The 12,269-nt window shown below is 44.4% G+C and overlaps 1 protein-coding gene across 1 annotated transcript in view; it reads left to right on the top strand.

The window, feature by feature from the left end:
* The window catches only part of COL5A2 (collagen type V alpha 2 chain), a 525,281-nt gene that overhangs the window by 373,811 nt on the left and 139,201 nt on the right, over window positions 1–12,269 (top strand). Inside the window, exons 16-18 of the mRNA XM_069733787.1 lie at window positions 2,843–2,896; window positions 3,299–3,343; window positions 7,294–7,347. Of these exons, the coding sequence (XP_069589888.1) occupies window positions 2,843–2,896; window positions 3,299–3,343; window positions 7,294–7,347 (153 nt within the window). The remainder of the gene's footprint in view (window positions 1–2,842; window positions 2,897–3,298; window positions 3,344–7,293; window positions 7,348–12,269) is intronic.

Here is a 12,269-nt window from a genome sequence, read left to right as displayed (position 1 = left end):
CATCAGGCAGCTGCTTTGTATTAGCGACCAGTAGCAATCCACACCCCTCATCTGTGACTACACAGGAGGAAGAGACATCAGGCAGCTGCTTTGTGTTAGCGATCCACACCCCTCATCTGTGACTACACAGAAGGAGGAGATATCAGGCAGCTGCTTTGTATTAGCGACCAGTAGCGATCCACACCCCTCATCTGTGACTACACAGGAGGAGGAGACATCAGGCAGCTGCTTTGTATTAGCAACCAGTAGCAATCCACACCCCTCATCTGTGACTACACAGGAGGAAGAGACATCAGGCAGCTGCTTTGTATTAGCGACCAGTAGCGATCCACACCCCTCATCTGTGACTGCACAGGAGGAGGAGACATCAGGCAGTTGCTTTGTATTAGCGACCAGTAGCGATCCACACCCCTCATCTGTGACTACACAGGAGGAGGTGACATTGGGTAGCTGCTTTGTATTAGCGACCAGTAGCGATCCACACCCCTCATCTGTGACTACACAAGAGGAGGAGACATCAGGCAGCTGCTTTGTATTAGCGACCAGTAGCGATCCACATCCCTCATTTGTGACTACACAGGAGGAGACATCAGGCAGCTGCTTTGTATTAACGACCAGTAGCGATCCACACCCCTCATCTGTGACTACACAGGAGGAGTAGACATCAGGCAGCTGCTTTGTATTAGCGACCAGTAGCGATCCACACCCCTCATCTGTGACTACACAGGAGGAGGTGACATTGGGTAGCTGCTTTGTTTTAGCGACCAGTAGCGATCCACACCCCTCATCCGTGACTACACAGGAGGAGGAGACATCAGGCAGCTGCTTTGTATTAGCGACCACTAGCGATCCACACCCCTCATCTGTGACTACACAGGAGGAGGTGACATTGGGTAGCTGCTTTGTATTAGCGACCAGTAGCGATCCACACCCCTCATCTGTGACTACACAGGAGGAGGTGACATTGGGTAGCTGCTTTGTATTAGCGACCAGTAGCAATCCACACCCCTCATCTGTGACTACACAGGAGGAGGTGACATTGGGTAGCTGCTTTGTATTAGCGACCAGTAGCGATCCACACCCCTCATCTGTGACTACACAGGAGGAGGTGACATTGGGTAGCTGCTTTGTTTTAGCGACCAGTAGCGATCCACACCCCTCATCCGTGACTACACAGGAGGAGGAGACATCAGGCAGCTGCTTTGTATTAGCGACCAGTAGCGATCCACACCCCTCATCTGTGACTACACAGGAGGAGGAGACATCAGGCAGCTGCTTTGTATTAGCGACCAGTAGCGATCCACACCCCTCATCCGTGACTACACAGGAGGAGGAGACATCAGGCAGCTGCTTTGTATTAGCGACCAGTAGCGATCCACACCCCTCATCCGTGACTACACAGGAGGAGGTGACATCAGGCAGCTGCTTTGTATTAGCGACCACTAGCGATCCACACCCCTCATCTGTGACTACACAGGAGGAGGTGACATTGGGTAGCTGCTTTGTATTAGCGACCAGTAGCGATCTACACCCCTCATCTGTGACGTAGCATCACAGAGATTCAAGAAGTGAGGAGAGCAATCAGGAGCCTCATCTCTGTCAAACTTCTTTATATGTGGACATTTTTTACAGTTACGTCGATGTGAATACATTTTCAACTCTTCAGAGTACATGCTCAATGGAAAATCACCACGATTGCTTGTACTTCAATCCACTGCAAATTCACAGAAATAATGCTATCTCAAAGGATGTAATCCAGTGAAAGCCACAGTAGAAAAGTACAGTATAAACTGATGCTCACATGGCACCCTAAAAATAATCCCCTGGGACAACCCCCCATGGTGCGTGCAGGCAATAAATGTTACAAGTAAATAACACTCATCCATATCTCTGGATCCACATAGCAGATAAACTGGCCACACTCGCCTGTGTCCTCTTTCAACCTTTTTATTGTGGGAATTTTCTTCATGTGCTCCTACTGTGAGCACAGGTCAGAGCTTGCCCTCTTGTGTAGACTTCCCTATATAGCTTAATTCTGTGAACTCCAGGATTACAGAAGTACAAGGTCCTGCTGGTTCCTCTCAGTCTCCTCCTATGTGTACTGAAGTTTGCCATTCTTGGTCAATACAGTTTAAGGATACAATATCTTTTGATTCATCAAAGTGTTTATAGCTAGAAAACCAGTTTCACCCAACTCCACCAAAATGGGAGTAGCTGGGGTAGAACGGGTCATGATGGGGCATGGCGATGCCTGCTTGCTAAATTCATGACAAGCTACAATGTTCCTTACAGCAGAAATCCTGCCACTTTTAAGTCATGCCTGTTTCATTAGGAGACATGCACTTATTAATGAATCAAGAGCCTCTGACTTCAAAGCACCAGTCTTTATGAAAAGGGGCAATTGTGTTGGAGGGAAGGGGTGATTCCTCAGACAGATCTCGTTTAACCCCTTTAGTACATGCACCATATATATACTGTGCAAGTCATAAGCGGGTGTATGGAGCGGGCTCACGTAGCGAGCCGGCCCCATATCCAGTGGGAGATTGCTGGGAATTACAGCCAGGACCTGCCGCTAACAATCACCGGTGGAGAGAAGCGGACATTTTTTATAACAAACATGTGAATGGAGGTTGCAAACCTCAGATATGTCAGTGTGAATCATTAACAGTGAAGTTATGTCACTCTGCATTCATACACTACACCTTTACAGAACCTGCACTTGCCTATTATATAATTCAATATTCCACAATGTACTAGTACTTTTCTCTCTATCTTTCCATTTAATTGGCAAAATCTAATATAGTATTTTATTAAAAGTTGTTCATAATACTTCATTTTAAAGGGACCAAGAGGAATGCCTGGAGAAAGAGGACGAATCGGACCTCAAGGCACGCCTGTAAGTATTAATATTCATGATCACTGTATGGTAGAAAGAGAAGGATTGACTCAATATTATAATATAGTAGGGGTAAATATAAAGAAAGCCAAACTTATCAATTAAAAGGTCAAACACAAAATCCATGAGACCTGTGTTTTGACATAGGATACATTTTCACAAACTATGAAAAAAAATGCTTTCATTATTACGGTGCTATTATGACGTAGATAATAAATCTCTTATAAGTTTTGCACCCATTTTGCATGCAATGGATATTAAGCCTTGAGGAATATTACTTACTGAATTGGTTTTGTGCCTGTTTTTAATATGCTTACAAAGACATTGCTTCACAGCAGCCCTGTAGAAAAAAAATCAATCACAAACTTTAATTTGGAGTAAAAATAAATGTTTTTTTTCCAGGGTGCAAGAGGTGCCAATGGACTTGTGGGGGCAGCCGGAGCAGTAGTAGGTTACCATATGATTTCCTAATAATTTGGTTGCACTGTAAAGATGTTCAGTAATAACTTCTGTTCAAATTAATTAATTAGTAACTTAGTAATGTAGATATAACTTGCAATTTTTCATACAAGAGACCCTTTGGGGGTTTTTCCTTTTTTTAAGCTTTCTGCTCTTCTGGTAGCCAAAATGGTTTTGAAAATTCACAAGCCTATATATACCTACCGTATATATATTTTCAGAAATCTAAATATACTAATTAGACACTGCACACTCCGGTCAGCGAAGACAGCCCAGATGCACTTCATCACAGGGTTGGAACAATTTCTTGAAACATCAAAGAGCATAAGAAAGTAAGAAAATATCTTAAACAGGTTTCTTCACCACCACATGCATGAGACGTTTCTCTTTATACTGAAGCCATATATATTTCCTGAGAGTAGATACCAAGCACTTTGTCAAAAAGCAAAGTAGCCCGTTATACACACAGGCACCTTCACTAAGCTTTGTATTGTAATTTTTCATCCTTAAAATTTGTGTTTGATGTTAAAACTCTGAACAAAATAAACAATTAAATGCAGAATACTCAAACAATTTCAAAATGTGCCTGGTTTACACATGCCAGATATTATTATTATTTATTTATATAGCACCATTAATTCCATGGTGCTGTACATGAGAAAGGGTTACATACAGGGTTATAGATATCGATTACAGTAAGCAGGTTTACAGTGACAGACTGGTACAGAGAGGAGAGGACCCTGTCCTTGCGGACTTACATTCTATGGGTATGCATATATCTATGTTCACTTACTGTATCTTTATGAAGTCGCCAAACCTAAATAAATGGAAATTTAAAAAAGTATATCAATGAATGAAATATGGAGATTACACACCACAAAACTGATCTGTCACTAGATTTTACAATGCTAACTGCATAAATGATTAAAGAAATCTATTAGACCCATGATATAGAGTGACGATTGTTGATTATGGCTTTGTACTGCATAACTAGTTGATGTGACCACTGAAGGAGGGACTGCTGTGACAACTATAGGTAGAGCTGATGTGACCACTGTAGGAGGGGACTGCTGTTACCACTATAGGTGGGGCTTATGTGACCACTGTAGGAGGGGACTGCTGTGACAACTCTAAGAGGGGACTAATGTGACCACTGTAGCTGGGGCAGATGTGACCATTGTAGGAGGGAACTGCTGTGACCATTATAGGAGGGGACTGCTGTGACCACTATAGGATGGGACTGCTATAACCACTGTAGGAGGGGACTGCTGTTACCACTATAGGTGGAGCTTATGTGACCACTGTAGGAGGGGACTGCTGTGACAACTGTGGGAGGGGACTAATGTGACCATTGTAGCTGGGGCTGATGTGACCATTGTAGGAGGGGACTGCTGTGACCATTATAGGAGGGGACTGCCGTGACCAGTATAGGATGGGACTGCTATAACCACTGTATGAGGGGACTGCTGTGACCACTATAGGATGCCACTGCTGTGACCACTATAGGATGGGACTGCTGTGACCGTTATAGGAGGGGACTGCTGTGACCACTATAGGATGGGACTGCTATAACCACTGTAGGAGGGGACTTCTGTGACCACTATAGGATGGGACTGCTGTAAGCACTGTATGAGGGGACTGCTGTGACCACTATAGGATGGGACTGCTATAACCACTGTAGGAGGGGACTTCTGTGACCACTATAGGATGGGACTGCTATAACCACTGAAGGAGGGGACTTCTGTGACCATTCTAGGAGGGGACTGCTGTGACCACTATAGGATGGGACTGCTATAACCACTAAAGGAGGGGACTTCTGTGACCACTATAGCATGGGACTGCTATAACCACTGAAGGAGGGGACTTCTGTGACCATTCTAGGAGGGGACTTCTGTGACCACTATTTGATGGGACTGCTATAACCACTGTAGGAGGGGACTGCTTTGACCATTATAGGAGGGACTGCTGTGACCACTATAGGATGGGACTGCTATAACCACTGTATGAGGGGACTTCTGTGACCACTATAGGATGGGACTGCTATAACAACTGTAGGAGGGGACTGCTTTGACCATTATAGGAAGGGACTGCTGTGACCACTATAGGATGGGACTGCTATAACCACTGAAGGAGGGGACTGGTTTGACCATTATAGGAGGGACTGCTGTGACCACTATAGGATGGGACTGCTATAACCACTGTAGGAGGGGACTTCTGTGACCACTATAGGATGGGACTGCTATAACCACGGTAGGAGGGGACTGCTTTGACCATTATAGGAGGGGACTGCTGTGACCACTATAGGATGGGACTGCTATAACCACTGTAGGAGGGGACTGCTTTGACCATTATAGGAGGGACTGCTGTGACCACTATAGGATGGGACTGCTATAACCACTGTAGGAGGGGACTTCTGTGACCACTGTAGGATGGGACTGCTGTAAGCACTGTAGGAGGGGACTGCTGTGACCATTATAGGAGGGGACTGCTATAACCACTGTAGGAGGGGACTTCTGTGACCACTGTAGGATGGGACTGCTGTAAGCACTGTAGGAGGGGACTGCTGTGACCATTATAGGAGGGGACTGCTGTGACCACTATAGGATGGGACTGCTATAACCACTGTAGGAGGGGACTTCTGTGACCACTATAGGATGGGACTGCTATAACCATTGTAGGAGGGGTCTTCTGTGACCACTATAGGAGAGGACTATTGTGACGACTATAGGAGGGAACTGCTGTGACCACTATAGGATGGGACTGCTATAACCACTAAAGGAGGGGACTTCTGTGACCACTATAGCATGGGACTGCTATAACCACTGAAGGAGGGGACTTCTGTGACCATGCTAGGAGGGGACTTCTGTGACCACTATTTGATGGGACTGCTATAACCACTGTAGGAGGGGACTGCTTTGACCATTATAGGAGGGACTGCTGTGACCACTATAGGATGGGACTGCTATAACCACTGTATGAGGGGACTTCTGTGACCACTATAGGATGGGACTGCTATAACAACTGTAGGAGGGGACTGCTTTGACCATTATAGGAAGGGACTGCTGTGACCACTATAGGATGGGACTGCTATAACCACTGAAGGAGGGGACTGCTTTGACCATTATAGGAGGGACTGCTGTGACCACTATAGGATGGGACTGCTATAACCACTGTAGGAGGGGACTTCTGTGACCACTATAGGATGGGACTGCTATAACCACGGTAGGAGGGGACTGCTTTGACCATTATAGGAGGGGACTGCTGTGACCACTATAGGATGGGACTGCTATAACCACTGTAGGAGGGGACTGCTTTGACCATTATAGGAGGGACTGCTGTGACCACTATAGGATGGGACTGCTATAACCACTGTAGGAGGGGACTTCTGTGACCACTGTAGGATGGGACTGCTGTAAGCACTGTAGGAGGGGACTGCTGTGACCATTATAGGAGGGGACTGCTATAACCACTGTAGGAGGGGACTTCTGTGACCACTGTAGGATGGGACTGCTGTAAGCACTGTAGGAGGGGACTGCTGTGACCATTATAGGAGGGGACTGCTGTGACCACTATAGGATGGGACTGCTATAACCACTGTAGGAGGGGACTTCTGTGACCACTATAGGATGGGACTGCTATAACCATTGTAGGAGGGGTCTTCTGTGACCACTATAGGAGAGGACTATTGTGACGACTATAGGAGGGAACTGCTATGACCACTATAATATTATCAACTGTTAGAATTGTGACCAATTTGATCAAAATATCTGTGTAAAATGAAAGTGCTTTACTGGGATAAATGAAAAAAAAATTAGATCCATGTAAATTAAAAAAATGAGGTAAAATCTGAAAAATTCCTGGTTTCTCAATATTTCTTTAATATTTAAAAAAGGAATGGCTCTTGTTTTATAATAAATAAAACATTTTTCATTCAATAGGGTCCAATAGGCTTGAGCGGTGCTCCAGGATTTCCTGGTGTCCCAGGTATGAAGGTAAGGAACATTTTTAAAAGATTTTTTTCAGCTTAATTGAAGATTATTTAATTCTGCATCTTCCTTTGTAGACAGTTCATTATTTTATTGAAACGTTTACATGTTGACAGTTTTTACTCCTAAAGAGGTCATTACACAGAATACAGTGTAACATGTTAATGCATATTAACAATATAGACGGGAACCTACTCTGAACCATGGACGGAGATACCGCTTGTTCAACCAGTGTGGCTGCACCGGGGCCAGGAAGCCCTGGATGGCCCCTGCAGGGTAGCTAATAATGAGGGCAGTCTGGCCAGTTTATCTGGCCCTGAAGCTTTGGGGGGCCTCTTGTGCGGCGGGCAGTGAGCAATACCTGCAAGAGAAAATGGCAGTGGAGCAAAGTTGCAGAGATCACACCTGTTTCCTGTCTTACACAGCAGCAGCTGAATGACATCATCATTCAGTGCCGCAGCTGTGCACGACAAGAAGCTGCCGGCGATGGTGCGACAACAGGATACCGTGCGCAGAGGTTTAGTGAGGTGTGTGTGTGTGTATGCAGAGAGGTGAATGGTGCTGTGTGTGTCTGTGTGTGTAGGTGGAGGAGAGGGCAATGATGGGGATGGTGGGGAAGGAGGAAATTATGGAGGTTGTGGAATGGTTAATGATAGGGGTGGTGGGGAGAAGACAATGTTGATGGCAGTGGAAAGGACAATGATGGGGTGTTAGGGAGATGAAGGTGGTGGAATAGGTAATGATGAGGGTGTTGGGGTAAAAGACAATGATGGTGGTGGTGGATAGGGCAATGATGGGGGAGGAGGAAATGATGGAGGTCATGGAATGGGTAATAATGGGGGTGGTGGGGGAGAAGACAATGATGATGGCGGTGGAAAGGACAATGATGAGGGTGGTGGGGTAGGAGGAAATGATGGAGGTGTTGGAATCGGTAATGATGAGGTGGTGGGGAGAAGGCAATGATGTATGTGTGTGTGTGTGTAGAAAAATTAGGAGGAAAAGGGAGTAATTAGGTTAAAAAGAGTATTTTATTGTGAAAATTTAATAAAGTGTAACACACAGTAAAAATTACAACAGGATAACACGAAAGATCATGAGTGCCATATACCCCACGTAGCTGCCAGTATCACTTAAATCAGGAAGGCATGCCATAATGAAAGTGCTAATATAGTGCAATAGTATGATCTCATTGAATAAATCCTTATACAATAGCACTTCCCTGCAGCCAGCACCAAACAAAATGAGTAGCACTAAAGAAAAAAAAAATGAAGTGCTAACCCAAAGTAACCATATAATCATCAAAGCAAATAGCTATAAATGGTGCTTACCAGCAGCTAACACCAGAATGGGGTGGATGGCACCAGAGGAATCCAACAGAGCCCCCAACGTACGTTTCACTTGCTTATTTGTTACTTTCTCAAGGGGATCACTCTTACTGCACAAAAGGACCTTTTTATCCCATTGGTGACTCATCTAATGCCGGTCACATGATGTGTCTCAGCCAATAGTATTGGTATCTTGGCGCATGTGCCCTGCACTCCACAGGTCCTACAGCGGCCGCCGGCGTCAGGCACAATCGCGCATGCATGAAAGCATGTGTGAGAGGCTGGGAAGATGCTGCGGCAGACGAGGAGCCGCTGGATAGACAGGGCACATTCGCGCCACCAAATACTCCCCTCAGAAGTTACCGCAGGACAGCCCCATATACTGTAAATATATCAATTAATCATACCATAATATAAGACACTATTTGCATAAAAATACAGCATATATTAATTAATACAAAAGTAGATGCGGGTGCAAAATCGTCCGATTGATGCAAAGTATTGGATCCAAATTCAATGGCATATTAAATTCTTCCAATGGGTCAAGCGGCACAGCTGGAGACGTATGCAAATAGGCATAAGAAGTTTCAAGCACGGAGAGATTAAAACTGTCAATGTGACAATAAACCAAATTAGAATAGCAAACATAAGAAAAAAGGAACAGTTAAAAAATGGATTCAAACATGATCAAGGAGGCGCAAGAAGCTGGTAAGCAGGAGGGCATAACACCCGATGGCAAGAGAAAAGGAACAAGGCGGGGGGAGGGAGGTATAGAATATAATTACCCATTTATAAAAAGGGAGCGAAGCTTAATGCTTCATTTAACCCGCTGGGTACCATAGTCTCTAATTGCACTATCCACTTAGCCTCTTTTTGTGCCAACAATTTCTTGTTGTTCCCTCCCCTTACCCCCATATGTAAACTTTCTATACCCCTAATTCGGAGCGACCTCGCATCACAATTATGGTGTATCCGAAAGTGGCGCGGGACCGTCTTCAACTCAGAGAGATCGACCACTGTTCTGGCAGCGCAAATGTCATGAAGGTGTTCACGTATCCTAACTCTAAGTTCCCTAGAGGTAAGGCCTATATATACCAAAGGGCAAGTACATGAGGCATAATAAATAACATTACTTGTGCCACAAGTAATAGGCTATCGGATCTCAAATTGTTTAAGGCCATCATATGACTCAAAGATAGAACTACGCTGGACATTTGCACATGCCAGACAGTGGCCGCACTGGAAACAACCTAGGAGAGGACCCCGAGTGTTAAATACAGTTAAATCCATATATATTTGGACAGAGACAACATTTTTCTATTTTTTTTTATAGACATTACGACAATGAATTTTAAACAAAACAATTCAGATGCAGTTGAAGTTCAGACTTTCAGCTTTCATTTGAGGGTATCCACATTAAAATTGGATGAAGGGTTTAGAAGTTTCAACTCCTTAACATGTGACACCCTGTTTTTAAAGGGACCAAAAGTAATTGGACAGATTAAATAATTTAATAAAAAAAATTTCATTTCTAGTACTTGGTTGAAAACCCTTTGTTGGCAATGACTGCCTGAAGTCTTGAACTCATGGACATCACCAGATGCTGTGTTTCCTCCTTTTTGATGCTCTGTCAGACCTTCACTGCGGTGGTTTTCAGTTGCTGTTTGTTTGTGGGCCTTTCTGTCTGAAATTTAGTTTTTAACAAGCGAAATCCATGCTCAATTGGGTTGAGATCAGGTGACTGACTTGGCCATTCAAGAATATTCCACTTCTTTGCTTTAAAAAGCTCCTGGGTTGCTTTGGCATTTTTGTTTTGGTTCATTGTCCATCTGTAGTATGAAACGACGACCGGTTAGTTTGGCTGCATTTGGCTGGATCTGAGCACACAGTATGGCTCTGAATACCTCAGAATTCATTCGGCTGCTTCTGCCCTGTGTCACATCATCAATAAACACTAGTGACCCAGTGCCACTGGCAGCCATGCATGCCCAAGCCATCACACTGCCTCCTTCGTGTTTTACAGATGATGTGGTATGCTTTGGATCATGAGCTGTACCAAGCCTTCACCATACTTTTCTCTTTCCATCATTCTGGTAGAGGTTGATCTTGGTTTCATCTGTCCAAACAATGTTCTTCCAGAACTGTGCTGGCTTTTTTAGATGTTTAGCAAAGTCCAGTCTAGCCTTTTTATTCTTGATGCTTATGAATGGCTTGCACCGTGCAGTGAACCCTCTGTATTTACTTTCATGCTGTCTTCTCTTTATGGTAGATTTGGATATTGATACGCCGACCTCCTGGAGAGTGTTGTTCACTTGGTTGGCTGTTGTGAAGGGGTTTCTCTTCACCATGGAGATTATTCTGCGATCATCCACCACTGTTGCCTTCCGTGGGCACCCACGTCTTTCTGCATTGATGATTTCACCAGTGCTTTCTTTCTCAGGATGTACCAAACTGTAGATTTTGCCACTCCTAATATTGTAGCAATTTCTCGGATGGGTTTTTTCTGTTTTCGTAGTTTAAGGATGGCTTGTTTCACCTGCATGGGCAGCTCCTTTGACCGCATGTTTACTTCACAGAAAAACCTTCTAAATGCAAGCACCACACCTCAAATCAACTCCAGACCTTTTATCTGCTTAATTGAGAATGACATGACGAAGGAATTGCCCACACCTGTCCATGAAATAGCCTTGGAGTCAATCGTCCAATTACTTTTGGTCCCTTTAAAAACAGGGTGGCACATGTTAAGGAGCTGAAACTCCTAAACCCTTCATCCAATTTTAATGCGGATACCCTCAAATGAAAGCTGAAAGTCTGAACTTCAACTGCATCTGAATTGTTTTGTTTAAAATTCATTGTGGTAATGTCTATAACCAAAATTAGAAAAATGTTGTCTCTGTCCAAATATATATATGGACTTAACTGTACATTTCTAATCGGAGGTATGTAGTGACTCCTCACCAAAAGGTTCCCAATATTCGGTGCTCTCCTGGAAGTCATAGCTGGAAAATTACCTAGGGCTGGCCCCAGGGCGGGCTCCATTTTCAGTATGGGTCAATGTTTATTCAGGATTGCCCTAATGTTCTGCCACTCATGGTTATAGGTACTAATAAATCTAACAGTAGCGTACCCTTTTTAGTACGCGTATTTGTTCCATATAATAGGTCACTGCGTTGGACCCTCCTAGCCCTATCAAAACCAAGTCTGATGCTCCTGTGGTTGTATCCACGTGATTCAAACCGAGAAGATTTTGCACTCGCATCTACTTTTGTATTAATTATCATATGCTGTATTTTTATGCAAATAGTGTTGTCTGATATTATGGTATGATTAATTTAATTATTTATATGGGGCTGTCCTGCGGTAACTTCTGAGGGGAGTATTTGGTGGCACGCATGTGCCCTGTCTATAAAGTGGCTCCTTGTCTGCCGCGACATCTTCCCAGCCTCTCACACATGCTTTCATGCATGCGCGATTGTGCCTAACGCCGGTGGCCGCTGTAGGACCTGCGGAGTGCAGGGCACATGCGCCAAGATACCAATACTATTGGCCGAGACACATCATGTGACCAGCATTCGATGAGTCACCAATGGGATACAAAGGTCC

The sequence above is a fragment of the Ranitomeya imitator genome, chromosome 7, assembly GCF_032444005.1.
Source record: "Ranitomeya imitator isolate aRanImi1 chromosome 7, aRanImi1.pri, whole genome shotgun sequence".
NCBI lineage: Eukaryota > Metazoa > Chordata > Amphibia > Anura > Dendrobatidae > Ranitomeya > Ranitomeya imitator.
This window is presented reverse-complemented; position numbering and strand designations above follow the sequence as displayed.